This window comes from Daphnia magna, linkage group LG8 (genome assembly GCF_020631705.1).
Source record: "Daphnia magna isolate NIES linkage group LG8, ASM2063170v1.1, whole genome shotgun sequence".
NCBI classification, from domain to species: Eukaryota; Metazoa; Arthropoda; class Branchiopoda; order Diplostraca; family Daphniidae; genus Daphnia; species Daphnia magna.
In genome coordinates this window covers 4,101,908-4,121,047 of record NC_059189.1, presented here as the reverse complement: position 1 = coordinate 4,121,047, position 19,140 = coordinate 4,101,908, and the positions used below count along the sequence as shown (strand labels likewise).

The window sequence follows — 19,140 nt, the reverse complement described above, 5'->3', positions numbered from 1 at the left end:
CCCACAATGCCACATTTCTTTAATTGACGAAATGACAACCACGCAGCAATCAAATCATTCGTCTTGGGTAGTTGGCGCGGTGCACATGGGCGGCGTTCGACCGTGGCTGATTGAAAACTGCTCGTCCAATCAACTGTGTAGGTGCGAGTGAGGTTGAATCATTTAGATAATTACAAGTGGCAGCAAAAGCCCATTGTCTAAAAAACAATAATGACGCGAACAAATAAAGACAACTGGAGAATGGCAACAATGTTGCAGCGGGAGGTCAGAAAAATGCCGCCGAGTCAAGTAGCTGAGTGTAAGACTCCGACGTAGGTAGAAATAAATGTGTGCGCTCGTGCATTATTGTGGTGTGTAATCTATTCGACGACGATCTACCACCACGTTCCTGTTGTCCAATTCACCGTGTGCTGATTGAAGACTCGACAGAAAGTGGGCGGTTCTTCCGCATCAAGCCAGCAACACACACGTCTTGTTGTGAGTCTCCTTTTGTTTTTTTCCTCCTAGATGTAAATATAAACGCCTTGCAGCAGTTGAAAAAGTGTAAAAATGTCCAAGAAGAAAAAGGAGCTTTAAGCTACATCCATTTTAGCATAGAAAGAGGAGCCTCTAAGATACGCATGCCTATTAGATGCTTCTTTTTTCGGCACAAGGAAATGTTTGTTTTCGTCAACGGGGGTGCAAGATGTCGGTTCATAACAGTTTGAAACGAAACATTTTTCTTTGTTTTGTTTCTTTTTTTTTTTGCTCTCATATTTTTCTAATACCCCGTGTGTTTTGTAGTCATCTGGCTTCCTATATTTGTGTTGAGTCTGCCGCCAAGGCGATTTTTTGTTTGATGTTTTCGAATGACGCAACTACTGGCAGTTCATTGTGTTTGTCTTTTTTTGGCGGGCTTTTTTTATTGCTATGCTTTTTATCTGCGCGCATTAAAATATAATTGGCAACGATGTAGCTCGATTGAAGGACGAGTGACATGTCAATTGTGAATATGACCTAGGGCACAATGATCGTGAATTGCCTCCGGTGGCATTAATGGAGTTATCACGAATTCATGGAGGGTGGACGTTACGCACAGTAGGCCGTGAGCAAGTCACGCATTTTTCGTGATTACTAAACAATTTCTGGCTTTTTTTTTTTTTTTGGTTTGATGTGATGCTTCTGCCTTGCACATGTCGCACGCAGCTGTTTTTTCCCACGTTTTTAAACGTTTCTCCCGAAAACGCTTCATCATTTGCATTGAACGAGGCTTATTAACCTTGCCTATTATTTTTGATCGGGAATGTCGTGTGTGCGTGAGACGTTATTGAGAAAGAAAAAAAAAAAGGAGAGGAATGCCGATCATTGCGTACTGCCAAGAAAATGTCTCCATTTCTTTTTTGTTTTTGTTTTGCATTCTTGAAAGGTGAAATTCCAAGCATTTCTTTTTTCGGTTTGTGAGGTTTTGTTGCCTTCATAATTTGTGGGTTGCTTCTCTCCATGGCGCCTTCACAGTTGACAAACAACTGACGTCATGCCTTTTTTTTTTTTAATCTTTCCGTTCTGCAACTCGTTTTCCAGCCGATTTTGAAAGATTGACGGCCTGTCTCCAGGAAGAAAGAAAAAAAGTTCGGCACAGTTGGCGATGAAATTCGTCGCAGGCCGTTTGAAAAACTGCCGAGCCCTTTTCTTATTTTTTTGCTACGCACCACCTTAACACAAACGACTGGCTGTTTCTCAGCGCTAATGGACCTCGTCGACTGGAACACTGGGCCGTCTTGCCCAGCAACCAGCCGACTGTAACACGAATTTTTGAAGCGTGATTATTATCATTTTTTTAACCCTTATAATTCTTATTGATTTAAAGATGTTCGAGTATATTTGATTTTTTTTTTAATGCTGTAAAAATAGAAAAGAGCAATCGACAAAAGAGAGTTTGAGATGGAGGAGGAGGGAGTTATTGATGTATGAAAATTGGCTGCCATCTGGTTGCTGCCAATAGCATAACCAAGGGCATCATCAGATTACATTTCGTCTGCTGCGCCATCAGTCTGATTAAAAGCTGATTAAAGTGCTGTTGTGTGGTGTAAGTCTTGTTTTGGACCCTTCCGATAATTCTATCGCGGCGAAGTGATTCCCGCGTCTATCTACGAACGCTAAAAACAAAATTCATTACAAAAAAAGATTGCCAATTTATTGGAAAGAGACGCGTACAATCCATATCCATCTTGTTATGGCCCTACACGAAAACGAGTCGTCTATATAGATCCTCCTTGCAGACATCCCGTTTTCGTTTTTGACGAGTTTTTCTTCGTGTTTTTTTTTTTTTTGTTTGTAGAAACTATATCAGATTCGAGTGTTCTGAGATTAAATTAGTCTGGCGGGGCGTTCGAGAATGCCGCACCCATCACTTAAACACAGACTATAGACCCTCTGAAAAATGAATCAAAGAGAGGGGCTTCAAAAGAAAAATGTTTGTTTTTTTTTACGTAAAAAAAAATAATCATTTGTTGTTGAGCACGATCTTCGTTCAGAGAACTTTTCGCGTTATCACCCATAATTTAGGCCACCTCTCCTTTTGTCTGGCTAACACGGCGACATTAAGCGAAAAGAGGACGCGTTGGGAGCCCTACAATGTGTTCCTGCCACCAGGTGAATACTGATGCCCGCCTTGTTGCTTCTCTCGGATTTTTCTCTTCTTAACTTTTAACTAAGCGCGTGTAATTTTTCCGCCAACCGTTCATCATTCGGCTTCACGGGTAGCACAGACAACGACAACAAAAATGGACGGGGAGTAGACAGTCTACAGACCGCCTTACCTTAACACCCAGCGTGCCAGTTCAGACACACACACACACACACATAAAGGGGGATAGGGGGGACATTCACGATGCCCATGTCGAGCGGCCACGAGTTGCTTGTTTTCTCTTTCACAGCCTTTTCGAGACTTAAAAAAGGGAAGATTTTTTTCGAATGCCATTTTCGTATTTCCCGCCTGTCCATATACATAGAAGGAGACTGAGAACAAAAAGGTTCGTTCACGAATTTTTTTTTTTTTTTTCAATTTTTATCTGCGTTTATAATTTGAAGAAGTTAACGAGGAAGCCAATTATACAATCTTTAAGGGTCGTACAGATGAACGATGATTGTAACGAATTAAAATAAAAATGGATATCACCAGTGAATGGTGAACGATCACGATATGTTTGCTTATTTGCTTTTCGTTTTAATGGTTCCGTGTCTGTTGCGAGTGACGCATCAGCAGAAGAAAGAAAATCTTTCATTCGTCTACTTGTTTATTTGTCGTGACTTTCTTGTTAACACGCAATCGTATCAGGTAAACAGTTTTTGCCACATGTTTCAATGAACGCAGTTGACCATCTTTTTTTCGCGCCATTTTGTTTCTGATGGAGTTTCACCCCCTTTTTTTTAAACAAATAGATTGTTGCAATTCTCTTTTTTTTTTTTAGTCTAAAATAAGAAAAAAAAATTGGCTTGTCAAAAACTAAATCGATTCTCTCGCACCGGATTCCAGGTTTCATGGAATTTCGACGAAAACGCGCATCGTCTTTTGTTTTTGCCGCACAAAACATTGCGGTCGTGGGATTACGGGCGCCGACGATACTTATGCTCGTCATTTTCTCACAATTTCTTTTTCCTCGATCATCAGACAGCCTTCATACAACGTGTATAGAAGGACATGCATCACATCAAGGGATTTTCCGTGAACGGCTTCCGATCACGCGGGATCTGGCCAAACTTTTTTTTGTTTCTCCCCGGGCCTTCGTGCAATATCGTTTGCCATCAACCGTCGTCGTTCAATCAGACCACCGCCTTTTTTTTTTGTGGTTGTTGATTACATGCGAGCAAAGTGGCGGACATCCAGGTCGTCGACACGTAAACAACAGACATAAACTTTAAAGGGCCGTTTATTATTTACCGTCTTTTCTGTTTTAAAGGTCGTAATGTTTCAGACATTTATATTATCTGTGAGTTACGTACGTACGTGTAAGTGATTTGAAGGCCGTTAAATTTTTTTTTTTATTTGTTTGTTCTTTTGGGAAGATTGAAAACAAAAACAAACCAAAAATTCCACAGTCTTTTATTGGTTAGGGAGAATGGCGAAAGCGGCGAGGGAGTCATTCATCAACTTGTGATGACGTGCATAAAAAAAAATGGCGCTCTATGCTTCTTTTGTTTTCGATTTTTTGTTATCTCATCCGCAAAATCTCATTCGTTATGTGCACAAGAAAAAAGCGAGAAGCTCTTTTTTATGTAACGCCTTCACGACGTTCTTTCACATGGTAAATCCTTGGGATTTTTCTTTTTTTTCTCTCTCAATCATCCACTTGAAATAAAAAATTGCGGTGGATCTCACCTACTGCCCTGCCGCTAGAAAAACCGAATTTCGTGCATAGTAGAAATCTATTCAAATTATTTCATATACGTGAGTCGATATATACGTCGTTACTGACGACACGGAGTAAGCCCGCCATGTGTATAGCTTCCCGTTTCATCATCAGTTTCGAATTCATCTGATGGATCGAATGCAAATGATGAAAGATCATCCCAGTACCTCTAATTATATAGTTCTCCCTTTTTTTTCGCTTTTGCTGGCCTTGCCCTGCAAGACTTTTGTGTGTGTGAATCACGACTATCACAAGTACAATTCTGGTCAGAATGAGCTTTTAATTGAAATTTCACCTGTTTTGTTCAATGCCTCTGGTATATTGGAAACGGGCTATTTATGGCAATAGAGTGTATTATGTGTACCTGTCCAGGTAAAAAAAAAAAAAAAAATAATTACTGGCAATGACTGGATATATCTGCTGAGACTGTTTGTATAAAACCTGGTGAAAGCAGCGATCCTTTTAAATTCTGAGTTTGTATTTGTTCATATCTAAAAAAGAATTTAAGAAAAAGAGAAAAACTCTGAATAACGGCTGTGATTAATAACCCAGACGCCATTTCTTTCTTTTTATCGTTACCCACTCGACGTATCATCCAGACGCTTTATTACACTTTTCTGCCTTTTTATTTTTAAAAAAATATCGCCTTTTATCGGTCTGTGGGAGATGAATATTTGTGCAGTCATTTTTCACAAGTCTAGAATTTACATGAAATTACAGAGGATGCTCGTTAGGGTCGTGCGTGTTAATGGTCTCTGATTATATACCACACTGTGTATCAAGAGGCTATCCAACAATCGATGTAAACAATGTACAGCATCTCTCATCGCCGATCGCACAAAAACCTAAACAATCTTTTCCATTTGAATATCTGGCGCCACTGTTCACAATACGTTGACACATCGAGTCTTTTGATTTAATCCTATCTTTAAATTGATATTTAAATAGCTCCTGTGTATATACGAGAATTAGCGTGTGAAAACTCCCTCCCCAAACAACATCTCTTTGAAGATGTAAAGAAAATGTGTGCAAGAAAGAGCTGCTTCTTTACTTGTTTAAATAGACATAATAAAAGAAACTGGGAAAGATTGATAGTCGAATCGATCGTCTCTCTCTCTCTGGAACGTCTGATTGTTGTGGGCCAGTATAGCTTCACAGACCATTCAAAGAGACACGAGAATGAATAGAAAAGAGAGCTCCACACCATCACGTAAGCCACATAGTTCTTTAGTGAACTTCTTCCTCACTTTCTTCTTTCTTTTTTCAAACACAAAAGTTCTCATTTTTTTTTTGAATTGTCTTTGTGCTCCTCTGAATTTGTGAGTGATATACGACGGACAGGTTCGGCATCTGGGGCCACACGGCGGTTAAATCACAGATGAATAGCTTTTCGGATGCAGACTATATAGCAAGAAAAAAGGGGGGGGGCCTAAAATTTAAAAAATGTTGGTTTAAAAGGAAAAAAAAAAAAAGATCTTTGTTGTTGGGGGTGTTTTTTTTTTCTCGCCCGTCTGCTGGAAAAGTGTTGCGTTGGGTCCGATTGTGACGCAAGTATATTCGCTGTCAGACACTGCTGTTACAGCCGCTTGTTTTTGTTTTAGGTGTCTATATATTCCGCTTTCTTTTTTGGCTGCGTCGTTGCCACTTCACTTTTTTTCTTCTTCTTCTTTCGTCTATACAGTAAGGGGGGGAGTAAATCGAATGCGCCATTTTGGCTGATGGCGAAAAAGATCCGCGATGACGGTCAACGCCAAACAACAAAAACGACATGAAAAGTGTGGCGAACATTTTTGAAGCATTGGCCGATGGTGTTCACTATCCACATGATCGAAGATCTATCGATCCAGTTGATCTATCCCCTCCCCTTTTTTTTAAATGGATAGTCAGCCATGTATTTTTTTCGGTAGACGGACCTTTTTTTTTTTGCATCTCTCGAAATCGTTTTTTTTTTTTATAAAGGTCCATTCTTAATTTTATTCACGATTTGTAAAAGTGCTGATTACGTAACGACGTCCAGTTGACCTCGAAGCTGTCACCTTTTTAGGTCGTTGAAAACAAATGATTGCGACCATATCCGAGTGAGTCATTCACAAATCGTTCGATAACATTTCTCTCTTTTCCTCTGACTGTTTTTATCAAGTCCCTGATCATTGATCCCCATTTTCAATTTGAAATGGAAAAAGAAAAAGAACGAGTGAAATTTCGTGTAAAACTTCACAAAACAATTGGCGTTTCTTTTTATTGTTGGTGGAATAGAAAAAAAAGGAGGAATTCCGGGGACTATCTTGCATTTCCCCCGACACGCTATATAACACTGTTAAACGTATATTTACAAGACATGCGCATAAACGCATATTTTAATGGCCTTTTGCTATTGTTGAGCTGTAATCGTAAAGAAAAATATTTGTATATCTGTGTACGGAATAGAAGGGGGGGAAATGATGGAAAGGAGAGATATTAAACTCGTCTATCTTCTTTTTCTTTTTGCGTGTACGATTTTAGTGAAACGTCGGATCTATTCCGGGTGTGAAAAATACCAGTTGTAAATTGATAAAAAAAGAGGGGGGACGCCCGAGTCGTTGCCCATTATGGCATGGCATGGTTGATAGAGGAAAAATATATTTGTAGATGATTTGACTTTTCCTTTCTTCCCCTCGTTGAATTCTGTGCCGCTCATCTAGGGATCTTTGGGGGGGTTCCTTTTTTTTTTTATACGGGGTCTTTTATGTAGCCATCAGAGAGCTGCTTCACGCATCACGCGGTTTTTCTTCGTTCGGCCATAACGCGCACGTCTTTATTCATTCGTTTTCTTTTTCCTTTTAAAAAGGCATTTTCGATGGACGTTGTCGAATAAAAAGAAAACAATTGAGGGACATCCATCTTCTCGATGACTGCCATCATCGCATGGCACACAAAAAAAGGAGAGTGGGGCCCCAGAAATATCGGACGGTTCTCTTGTCCTCTGTTTGGCCGCACTTTTGACATCGATTTTTGTGACGTAATCTATCAGAAAAGATAATCAACGCTTTTTTTTTTTTTTGGCTGCCCCATCTGTTTTTTAAAATATCAATTAAAACAGGCCGGCCATTCAACAGAATTAGGTCGAATGTTTTTATGTAAAGAGTTTGATATTTTCGCGGAAACGAGCGCAATTCTGCGGCTATCATTGATAATAACAAACAGAAAATAATCTAAGCAGGATACTTACCTGACGTGTTTGTATTTGCATAATTGCATAATGTATGATGTTTTTTCCCCTTTAAATTGGAAGAACTGAAATGATTTTCATTTTCGAAAGGCCCCCATGTTTTTTTGTGTTTTTTTGTTTTCTCGTTTTGAAATTGGACTGGAGCAATCAGTTATGAAGCCGTTCCAGTGCATCCGTAAAAAAAAAAATACTGCATGTGTACGTACGTACGTGTGTGTAAATAATAACAGGTATACACCTGACAGTGAAGGATGATATGTAAAAGAGAAGCCGGTCGTCGCACTATACCCCAGTTGTTCTGTACCTCCAATTTCATCGTGAATTTTTCTTTTTTTTTTTTTTTTAAACCAACACTATATTTATGATGATGATGCAGCGGCTCCCGACCCCGATTCTTTCTCTCTCAAAGATTACACCAGCACGCACCGATAATCTCTACTTTCAGTTTCGATTTTTTTTTTCAAATTTAAATAGTCGAGTTTCTTTTGATCAACAAAAAAACAAAAGGAAATTGCATAAATGATGAAGAGTATAACTAAAAATGAGGTCAACGTCCCTAATAGCCCACCTTGTGATTTGATTAACGTACGCATGCGCAGATCTTCAATCCGAGGAGGGTGGTCTTTTTCCTTCCTTAAATCCTGTCCACCATAATCGACGATCCATTGTGTTTTTTTGATACACTTTTTTGTTAATTACTATTTAACAATTTCGGCCGCTGATTACAAGCGGTGCTTCGCTGTAATTGACGGTATCAGATGTGCCAATCTTATTTTGTTTTTTTTTTTGCGCCGAAGAAGGCGGGTTGCCATAGAAACCAGAACAAACAATCCCTCCCTTTTTATTTCAACATTAAACAATTTTGCGACGCAAAACTGTGCAGATGCATTCGCTTTATAACTTTTTGAAACGATTGTTTGAACTGGAAGCGACGATTGCATAGTACGTGCGCAGACATGCAAAGGTTGTGGCTGCCGGCGGGATCAATCTCGTCAAATCTGTTTGAGCATGTATGAAACACTTTGCATTCAACATACTGTGCATATATAAAGATATGTGCCCCCCCCTGCCTCTTTTTGGACTCTGAGATTGATATTCATTTTATCTGTCGTTCCACGCTTTTCTTTTTTCCTCGCTCCATCCGCCAGTTTCGTGATTGAATGTGCCACTGAGGCATGAAAAGAAAAAAAGGCAAAACCACACACATACACACACAGAGAGAAAAGATGATGCCAGCAAATAGCAGATGCCATTCAAACCGAATGGGGGGACACACAAAAATGGGAAATATCTTTTCTTCTTTCTATCTTTTTTTAAAAGATTTTTCCTTCTTCTTTCAGAAATTCAATTGAATGTTAGCGCAGTCAAGCCGACGCCTTTTACGACTGCGGAAGGGGGGGAGGGATTTCTTGTGTTCGCTTTTTAAAAGTCATCATCTTTCTAGATTTATTATTAAATATTTAAATCAAACCGAACTTGTTTCTTGACATTTTTCAAAATATCACGAACGCGCGTCTAAAAAACTCGGAACTTTTCATTCGAACAGTGACCGCTCGTATTATTAGAGTCGCGGTTGGTGTTGCTTCGTTTGCATATAATATTTGTAATTATTTTTTATTTTTTCTAACCCCTCCCTCGAATAAGCGTGCGTCTATTATTTCCGACCGCGTTCTTCACGATGTTCAAACGAAGAAAGCATAAAAATATTGTGGTAGAGAAAAAGAAAAAGTAATCAAGTCTAATTACGTCTACCCGCCCCGTAACTGCGTCTCAGCGCCCACACCGTAACACATCACAGTCCAGGTAAAAAAACAAAAAAAAGGTTCAATTTAAAACCGTGCAACCTTGTGATAAAGATCTTGACTTGGTTAGTGAACGGCTTTTCATAATAAACGGGCATTTACAGACAGGTGGGGGGGAGGAAAGAAAAAGGGGGTGGTATACTTTAGAAAATGTGTGTGTACGTGTGGTAGTATGTGTCTGACGATCACGCAGAGTTCGCATCCATTTACTTTTCCCTTTTTTTTTTATTTTATTTTTTTCCAAATGAAAACAAAAAAAGAGGAGGCATTACGCCAAGGCGGATATCGCCCGCAGGCGTAAATGTTTGATCACGCAACCCAACTTTTTTTGTTGTTGTTGTTTTGTTTCATGTTTCGGCCGCATACATAAAAAGGTGCGATATCTACGTGTCTACACGTAACAGATCGAAATCAAAAGGAAAACGTGTGTGTGTGTGTGAGAAGTTGACGGACTTTTTCAACATTTTTTAAAAGGAAAAAAATAAATAAATGTAAAATGATAACACAGACGACCTTTTGGTTCTGATATCTAATCTGCTATTTGATGATGTCGCTACAATAAAAACGTTTTCCTGAAATGTACCAAAGACGGGCAGGTAATTTTGGTAGGTTGACCTCCCCCCCCTCTCTCTCAATTGGTCATCGACTCGTTTGCGGTGACGATCGTCGGTGAAAATCAGGAGAGCTTGTTAGCAATCGTTTTCTTTCTTTGGGCCTTCAAATCAAAAAGCCTTGAACAACCTCGTCTTGATGGGGGCAATTAGCGTCACAGATGATGTCCGATTCGGATGTCGTCAGCCGTGGACAGACGTGAGTTGTGGCCTAATGAGGCGTCGTCAAATAGAAGAAAATATAAAAGAATCTAAATAGGTAAATCTATTCGAATAGAAACACCCAATTCGTTTTTGGAAGGTTTGATCGTCATTCATACTGGCAATGTGCGTTAAAGTAGACACGAAAAGCTTTGCGATCGTGTGCGAAAGGAAATGAGGGAACGTATAAGCCGGGGCCGTTGTTGTGGCGCGTGCCCGTTGGCCGTCGTTAGGCTCCCGCACGCAGTAAATGACGTCATACTCCTTTCAGACAACGTCCATGCGAGTTTATCTTTTGTAAAAAATTAAATCAAAATAAATTACCTATTACTTAAGTGGAAATGCTTTTGTATTTAAACGGTGGTGTAGCGACGTTAGCGAAACGTTACATCATTCGCAAGGAACGTTCCGTTTTCCACGTGAAATTCCATAAAAATGATTGGTGTGCTGATTTCGGCCAGTGAATCCCCATTCGTCATTCATCGCCTCCATTTTCTGTTTCACTAGTGCCGTTTCGCCAAAAGATTTTTTTTTTGTTTTTTCGCTTTCTTTCGCAAGGGTGTTAAGACACAGCTCCCGAACAAAAAGAAGTGGGAGGAAAATATATATTTTAGAGGCAGGAAATAAGAGGGAAAAGGGTCATCGAGGCGGTCGTTTTTCATTGTGTGTATGACATCTGGCAAACCGCTTTTTTTCTTCTTCTTCTTTTTCGCTCAGTCTAGATGAGCAGCGGCGTCGCTATATCGACCATTTAGCCCTTTCTGTCTTCAGTTCTTGATTTTTTTTTTGTTTTTTTGCGGTAGACATTCCTTTCATATATCGAGATATTTATATACAGTGTATATATATATAAATATATATAAATCAGCACGTCTTCTTCGATTGCTATTCTCTGGCTTGCCTGTGTAATAGAAGTCTTTCGCCATCCCGATGACGGGTCGAACGGTCTTTATTTCTCCAACCGATGCGATTGGATCCCCCCCTTTTTTTTTTTTTGCTTTACTATTCCGCAACATGGCAAGAAGAATGGGGAATGCTATTTTTTTTTTGTCTTCTAGAAAAGAGAGTCACACCGCAATCACAGTAGATTGCTCATCCATATTCACGAATAATTTTCGCGGAAAAAAACAAAACAAAAAACATTTTTAAAAAGGAGGGGGGCATTCTGGTAGTAGAAAAAGTCTATTCGCATTAGACATAAAAAGTTTGATTGTAACTCACAAGCGGACAGGTTCGTTTTACGTTTTTGAAAGGGAGCCGTTCGTTTTTTTTTTATTCCGGACACCTCATCCGTTATGAACAACACCCTATTATGCATACGCAAAAGAGGTTGGTGGAAGAAGTCGCTTTTAATTTGACTCTACTCGCGATGTTGCGATGGAAGTACTAGACGATCGAACCAACAAAGCGAAGAAGAAAAAAAAAAACACATTTTTGTAAGAGTTAAAACCGTTATTGACTTTTAATTCATTCCGAATAAAAAAAAGGTGTGGGGGGAAGAAAAAGGATGGCGTGCAAATGTTGTGGGTCACGCGAACCAACATGCAAATCGAAATGGATGACAGCCGGAAGCTGTCGATAAAAACGGTTGATAACATCATCAGTCGTTATTTTTTTCTTTTAAATATTTCAATTTGATTCAACTTCATTTTTTGGCTGAGCATCAAACTTATTCCATTCACATAGCCAGGTCTACGTGTCTGTGCGTGGGACGATGCAAGTTTTATACTGAGTCAATCAACTCTCCCCAAGTCCGTGACCACGGACTCCTTCATCCGGAAGGGCAATAAATACAAAAAATAAATAAAAGAAAGTGCAAAAATGTCACCTCGCCGTCCGCAATGCATCATCTCTGTTTCACTGAATTTGTCTCTGTCACTATCCGCAGATATATTTATACCTATGGGTTAGTGAATATTTTGTGCAAAATGGCAGCAATTTTGACGTCACGAACGTTTTTGTTTGAAATAAGAGACAACTTGTTTGCAAATTTAATAGACGTCCAAACTGAAACGTTCTTTTGTTATTATACGGAATTTTGGGTACAAAAAGGAGCATCGGTTTGTGCGTCTTTAAAGGTTAGTTTGAAGTCGTCCTAGTAAAGTCAGTCGGATGATGGATTGCCGGTTGTTGGAGATTGGATATGTTTGTAGACATTTAGAAGAGAAAGTTATTACTTCCAGCCAGTCACGAAAAGATAATGCCCTCAATTTTCGGTCATATAGCCTTTGTGTAACGTCTATCAGAGTTTTATCTCTGAATGAGGGATATCGATGGAATAGAATGGTACGGAACGGGGGATATTCTTTTGGGTCCCCTCCTTCAGAAAGTAAGAAATGGCTAGACTGGTAATATCATGCAGTAACTATTTATACCAGGGCCAACTAACAGAATGAGTCCATTGGTCCATTTGATGAAATTGTCAGATTTCACGTGAATTATTAACTTTTATCAGTATGCTGTTTTTTTGTTTTTTTTTTTTGTGAAGAGGATCTTTAATAAGAAATTTTTACTTTATCCCTGTATTTTCAGGCTGCTACGCCATCTTGGAACAATAATCAGAACTTCCCATATTGTTTGCCATAGTCTAGTCGTCTGCTTGTCTTCGTTTTCCACGTGCGGAGAAGAAGAAAAAACGAGACGTAATCAAAGATAAATCATGGTTAGTTCGAAAAACTAAATTGTCATTCTAGCCTGCAATTATTAAACTTTTACTTTATTACTTTAGCCAAAGGTCAAGACAAAGTTTGGGCAAGAGAATAAATTGATTCATCCCAATAGTCGGAAAGCTGATCAAATATCACGAGAATGGCATCGTGATGTACGTGTCAAACACAATAAGAAGGCAATGGCTCAGAAGATGACGGCCTTAGGAGAGAAAATTGCGTGGTTTCGTGATCAGCTCGACCCTGATGTGACTGTGTACACGATAGAACAAACAGCAGACCTGGTTGAACGGTACCTGGGCCGATTTGATGAAGAACTTGAACAAATTAGGTTGAAAAACCAGATTGGCCAGAGAAGTTCAAGACAGCACGCTAGCAGAGAGGATGCTATTGAACTTTCTCAAAAATTGGAAAAAGATGAGTACGAAGGTTGCGGACTGGGTAAGTCACAACTATCTTGCATTTCTACTTCTGTCTATGACGTTGGTATCATTTAGAAATCCCTGATCTTTCCAACCCAAAAAATTTGGAATATTTACGGTCTTGGACTGGCGTTCTACGCTTCATTCCAAACATTACACTCAAAAGGTTCAGGAAACCACAGGATAAGGGTGTTAATGCCACATCTGACACTCCTTCTACAGCTGAAGAGGAAGTGGAAAGAAGTGATGATAAAACTATGGAAGTTGCTTGATTTGAATACAAAGCGTAATGTCAGTAAAGGCTTGTTTTCTAGTGATACAAAGTTACATTGGCCTTCCAGGGCTTTAGGAACTTGCTGTAGTTTAATGGCCATCACTGAAATTACGTTACTTCTTTTTTTCTAAATCGTGGGTTAATTATTCTAGCGTAATTTTAAATACCTTATCAAATGGGGTTACACTTTGGAGTGTTTGAAGCGAGAAACAACTGAAACTTTTTACGTTGTGCTGGAAAGGCTTCGTGACCGATTGGCACTTAAGTTGTTCAACATTGCAGGTAGTTGGCTACACTGGCAGAGGCATAAATATTTCTTCATTCAAAGATAAACCTCGGTGCATAATGCATTCACAGACGTGCCGACGTGTACTTTGTCCGCACCCCAAAATGGTCGTAGAGATTCTACTTAGACATGCCAAATAATGCGATTGAGATTTGCATCCAGCAACCAATGCGTAAACGAATATGGCGTCAGTTTATTAGCGTTAAGTCACTTCGTATTATCATTCACTTTGATTTCGTAACTTGGATGACAATCTTGCCATTTAATTTATCCTTTTTTAACATTCACATGGCCGTGTTTTTGTATGTGGCTGGCCGGGCGAGAAACAAGATGCTTTTTAATAGAACATTGCCTGGTCCAAGTAACTTGAACGAGGTATGAATATTAATGGCGACCCCAACGAGACAGTATCGTAGAGCACTGCGCGTCAGTCACCACAAGATTTGGCTTTGAAAATGTAATCTACCGATGAGTCTGCGAGGTAATGGATGCTGCAATGAGAGCTTGGCTCTGTGTATATAAAACAGTGGTGTACTTGTATTGACGTTGCCAATCCCTATTTGTTGTTACATCGACCATCACGCGTACTTTGGGCAGCTCGGCCTTGCTGTCGCTAAAAGTTTAACACTTAACAACCTAGTCGCTACAGCCTCCGGGATGAGTGTGATTCAGCAAGTAAACTGGTAACCTGCAATCTGGTGCAATAGAACTTATACCACTAATTATTTCCCCGGTTTACACGCAGGTCATTTGCCTTTGCTTTTTACTATCTTTGTCCTGCTTTTGGTCGGTAATGTGTCGACCTCAACTTCGTCCCTGTAAGTTTTGCTGTGCTTTGAAATCTATTCGTTGAAATTCAAACTGTATTTCAAACCATTCAACGGATGCAGCTGAATTTAAAAGTCGAACCGCTGAAGCCAAGACTGAAGTTGGTGCCAATAGTCAACCTTTTGCTACACTTGCATCGCGGTCGTTGAAGGGCGATGGTAGTTTATCAGTTGAAGAGGCAGGCATTTCCATCCTCTTCAAATTGCAAATCTTCCCCTTCCGGAAGCCCAACAATGAGCTCGCAGTGGATGCTCGGAACGGAGACCTACCAAGAGACAATGGCGTCTGGGGAACTGGCATTGAATTTGGGCTTCCTAATGGCGCTGGCTTTGGCTACGGTCAAGACGCTTCATTCAACACGTTTTCATTCAGCTCAGTTTCGTACATTTTCAAAGGATGAAAGTCGTTACCCATTTTTTTTATTTATTTTGCATTTTAAATATTTAAAAAATAAATTATTGAATAAACCTAAGTCAGATCTCATTCGTCGTTCGAAGTGGAAATGTAATTTGCTTTTGCGTAGTGAGTCGAATTGCTGAACTAAGCCTATTGCAATACCCGCGCACTTTGCTCGCTTGCAAGTTTTTAATGACCAATGTCAAAGCAATCGCTTTTAAGGATAACCTTGCCAGATCTCCGTTCTGCGCTTAATTGGATCAAAAGGCACGCCCGTCCAATTTCCACACGTCAGTATCATAATTTTCTTTTTCTTTTTTCCAAACATATTCTAATTGACTCCTTCGTTTCATCCAGTTGGCAGCTTGAATGCATCAATTGCAGCGTGCCAAATAATTAGGAATTAAACTTAAACAACCTCCGAGAAAATATTTTTACAAATCAATAGTAGCACGAATTCAATGGGGACTTATAATTTGAATAGCGATGCGCTCTTCGCATGTAACAATAAGCAAGCAACTTGGATGACCCGGAGCGCCAGTCGTACCCATTCACTCTGCTACTCATTTTGGTGATAGCGTCTCTGGTTTTCCCGTTGTGTTGACTTCGGCAACTGTTTTGCTGATAAAGACGATCCTTCAAGTCCCTTTGCAAAAGCGGCAGTTACGAGGAGCTCGAAGCAGTTCAAGTTTCCGCGTTAAGGCGCCAGAATTCAATGTGACTCGTAGATAGCCTTAATCTTTTAGAGCTTCCCTCTAAACTTGCAAGTGCGTCGCAGCCCTTTAAAAAAAAAAAAACGTTAAAAACAAACCGAAAATCTCGTGCATTGACCGAGAAGCGCCACTAATCTTCCAACACTGTTGTAAGACATAAAACAAGCGAGTGGTTACGAAAGGATTCAATTGCAATCGTATTCTATTGGAGCCAGCATCGTATAAACAAAGCTCGTGAAATTTGTTTCTTATCTCATCTGAAAATCTAAACCAGCAGTAAAATGAAGGTACAATCAACTTAAAAATCTTGCATGTGAAAATAGTAGACTCGGTATTAACTTTTCTTTTATTCTTTTCTACAAAGATCTGCGCCATTTTGATTGTTACTGCCATGGCGTCGTACATGACCCAAGCTGTCCCTTTGCCTCATCAACAAGGTTTGTAAACAAATATACTATCTAAGGCACCAATCTCGAAATAATTGAATTATCTTTAAATAGGGAACGATCCGTTTAACAGTATCACCAGGACATTTAACGAAATGGCGACCAATACTTTTTCTTCGGCAGCCGCTCAGCAAGCCCCACATCACCAAGGGATGTGGCCAGCAGGAGGACGTCCTGTTAGCGCTTCGGCTTCAGCTGGACGTGGCCATGAATTTTCTTCTGGCCATAATTCGGGAAGCATGTGGCAACATGCCTCAGCTTCGGCTTCAGGGCCAGTCGCTGCTTCAGCTTCTGCATCGGTTCATTCGTCATCAACTAGAAGTCATCAGCAAAAATCCAGGCAAGGTCGGCCAGCCAACCGAACAGGAAGACCATCTAGAAATCGAAATAGCAGCAGAAATGAAAACCATATTTGAGGGGGGGAAATATTTTGATGAAATGAAAACAGGTAGAAAGAGAATCTAATTTTTTTTTGTTTTGTTGGGCCGTTATCGATTGTTTGCATGAAAAGCGCATCCAGTCGAGCGCGTTCGTTTCCCAAATATTGCAGCGTTAACTCTGTTCTGTAACCTAAAATTCTGCGAGATTTATTTGAAAAAACAATATTTTTTACCTGTGTGTTACGTTCTCATTTCTTAGTTAATTTATAATTAGGTAAATGGGTGACTCGACGAAGCTCGTTCGATTGTGCGCCAATTGTTGATCGTCGTCTTAAACTTTTCTCGACAAACAACGTGATCTTGAATTCATAATATCCCAGTCTCATTTATTAAATTCAAATTTCGTGACCAAGTACAGCAAAAGATTTGTAATTTCTGCTTGTTTGAAGAATGAAATTGTGTGTACTTTTTTTTTTTTTTTATTAAATTTAACAAATGGTCTCAAAAATTCAAATGGAAATGACTGAAACTTCGTGCAACGAAGCTCCAAGATGTAGCTGACTTATTTTCCAACGCTGCTTCCGGTACCGGTACCAGTTGCTGCAGCTTGTCCGCTTAGAAGATCCAAAGCGGCGGTGCCTGTTCCAGTTCCAGTTGCAGCTCCGCCATTGCTTGCGCTCGAAATGCCAACCTGTATAATTCAATGTTTTACATGCTATTTTTAATGGATTCCCATAAATATCTCTATTTACTTACCCCTGATGCAGACACTCCACCAGGACCGGCGTTACCAGTTCCAGCTCCAGCTCCGGAACCAGTTCCAACTGTTTGCAATGAATTCACAGATACCATTAATAATTTCAATTTAGAATTTCAACAAAAATTTCGGAAATTATGACTTCTTACGATCGAAAGACGGGAAGCCGAGTTGTCCACCAGGTTGACCAAAAGGAACTCCAGCCCCACCTAGAAGCGGAGCAGCTCCATTTCCGCCAAATAGAGGAGCGGCGCCAGTTCCAAATCCCGAACCAGTTCCAGCGGCTACAATAAAGAGTAAAAGTCATTATTGTTATGTTATTATTAAACAATAACATGTTTAATACAATCAGGAAAGAAAAGAAAAACTAATCATCTTTAAATGATTAAACAGCAAAGTTAATTGCTAATTAACGCATCACCTTGGAACACCTGAGGACGGCCAGCGGCCACTGCGAGGACGGCACACAGCGTGAATGCGATCAACTAGAAGGGTGTTAAAAATACAAGGTAATACATTGTCGATTTGTGGATATTATTTATGTTAACTTACCTTGTTCATTTTCTTTATTTTATTAGACTAAGTTTGGCGGAGTTGTTGTACAGTGAAAATCACTTGGAAGTCTGCTGTCGAACATGATGTCGGAGATTCGATTTTATACCCAACAGGTCCACCCAAAAAAAGCAGCCTGAGGATTTGTTATCCATTTAACGTCTTTTGGCCTTACGATTTTCCCTCAAGACAGTGGAAAGGGTAGGTACACACGAAATATTTAATTAAGCAGTACTTTCAGGTTGGTTGCTTACCTGTTTAGCACGTCGCTACGTCACGTACGTTGGGGATTTTCCATCGAATAAGTTTGGGGCAATTTTCCATTCGATTTCGAAATAAACGGTCGATCCCGTGAAAATTTGAAGGAGAGAATTGCGCAATGGAAACGGGGAAAATAGACCTGTGTGCTTAAATTACGTCTCAGTGCACTAGATGGTGTTCAGTGTTAGGTGGGCAAGAATTTGAACGAGAGCGTGGACATAGGCGATGGCGTAACAAGTTGTAGGAGAACGGTGCAAAGTGCGTAGTTCCAGTAAATCTAACTAGATTGCCTTGGACGGTACAACGGACTTGTTCGAGAAATTCAATTTGTTCCGACAGAGCCGAGAAAACGCTTGAATTTGGATTCGTTTGTTTCTTTTCGCAGTTCGAGAAAGTTAATTGTTATCCTTGGAGCGAATGAGCAGGGTAATCATACGAAATGAAAGGTGACAGCAACATTTCGCCATCACTCATCGTTGTGCAATAATAGCCTTTCACCAGCCAAAAACAGGTTTGCGAATGTTGCGAACCGCGTTCAATGACTCCTCATTTTTTGGCGGACAGAGAGATACTTTCCAGTTATTAGTCTGGTAACAAATGTCGCAATTCATTTCCTTAAACCAGCAAAACAAAAAACGCAATAAATTAAGGACTTGTTTGTTTTTTTCTTTTCTGTTTTGGTTCATTGTAGCCTGCGGGAGAAATTCTAGGAATCAGTTTACCATTTACGTGATTGTGTAATGGAACAGCACTCCTGGTAGCTTTCGCCCTTCTGCTAATCTATCTGCTGTGTTATGGGCATTGTGTAGTATCCATCTTCGCTAGTTTTTTTGTTTGGTTTTGTTTTCAAATGAGACACGTAAACAAATGAGATTATACCATCTTCGATAGGCGATTCCAAAATAGGGGCTTTGCCATTTTTAGAAATTGTGCCCCGAGAAGAAAAATC

The 19,140-nt window shown here is 39.8% G+C and overlaps 4 protein-coding genes across 4 annotated transcripts; 3 read left to right on the top strand and 1 right to left on the bottom strand.

Annotated features, from left to right (window-relative positions):
* The first annotated feature begins 165 nt into the window (after nucleotides 1-165).
* On the top strand, nucleotides 166-13,598 carry LOC116929020 (translation machinery-associated protein 16). The gene is made up of 4 exons (XM_032936177.2): nucleotides 166-477; nucleotides 12,743-12,872; nucleotides 12,939-13,317; nucleotides 13,374-13,598. Exons 2-4 carry the CDS (start codon nucleotides 12,870-12,872, stop codon nucleotides 13,568-13,570), a joined length of 579 nt encoding a protein of 192 aa, XP_032792068.1. The 5' UTR covers nucleotides 166-477; nucleotides 12,743-12,869; the 3' UTR covers nucleotides 13,571-13,598.
* Nucleotides 13,599-13,631: 33 nt separating this feature from the next.
* Nucleotides 13,632-15,169, top strand: LOC116929023. Its single transcript, XM_032936179.2, has 4 exons — nucleotides 13,632-14,339; nucleotides 14,452-14,533; nucleotides 14,604-14,676; nucleotides 14,749-15,169. The coding sequence occupies exons 2-4, from the start codon at nucleotides 14,516-14,518 to the stop codon at nucleotides 15,084-15,086; spliced, it is 429 nt and encodes a 142-aa protein (XP_032792070.2). The 5' UTR covers nucleotides 13,632-14,339; nucleotides 14,452-14,515; the 3' UTR covers nucleotides 15,087-15,169.
* A 602-nt stretch (nucleotides 15,170-15,771) lies between these two features.
* LOC116929021 lies at nucleotides 15,772-16,859 on the top strand. Its single transcript, XM_032936178.2, has 3 exons — nucleotides 15,772-16,082; nucleotides 16,160-16,232; nucleotides 16,296-16,859. Exons 1-3 carry the CDS (start codon nucleotides 16,077-16,079, stop codon nucleotides 16,655-16,657), a joined length of 441 nt encoding a protein of 146 aa, XP_032792069.2. The 5' UTR covers nucleotides 15,772-16,076; the 3' UTR covers nucleotides 16,658-16,859.
* A 127-nt stretch (nucleotides 16,860-16,986) lies between these two features.
* Nucleotides 16,987-18,115, bottom strand: LOC116929024 (putative per-hexamer repeat protein 5). Its single transcript, XM_032936180.2, has 5 exons — nucleotides 17,931-18,115; nucleotides 17,800-17,863; nucleotides 17,528-17,662; nucleotides 17,378-17,445; nucleotides 16,987-17,312 (listed from the first exon to the last, which is right to left on the bottom strand). Exons 1-5 carry the CDS (start codon nucleotides 17,937-17,939, stop codon nucleotides 17,184-17,186), a joined length of 405 nt encoding a protein of 134 aa, XP_032792071.2. The 5' UTR covers nucleotides 17,940-18,115; the 3' UTR covers nucleotides 16,987-17,183.
* Nucleotides 18,116-19,140: the final 1,025 nt, after the last annotated feature.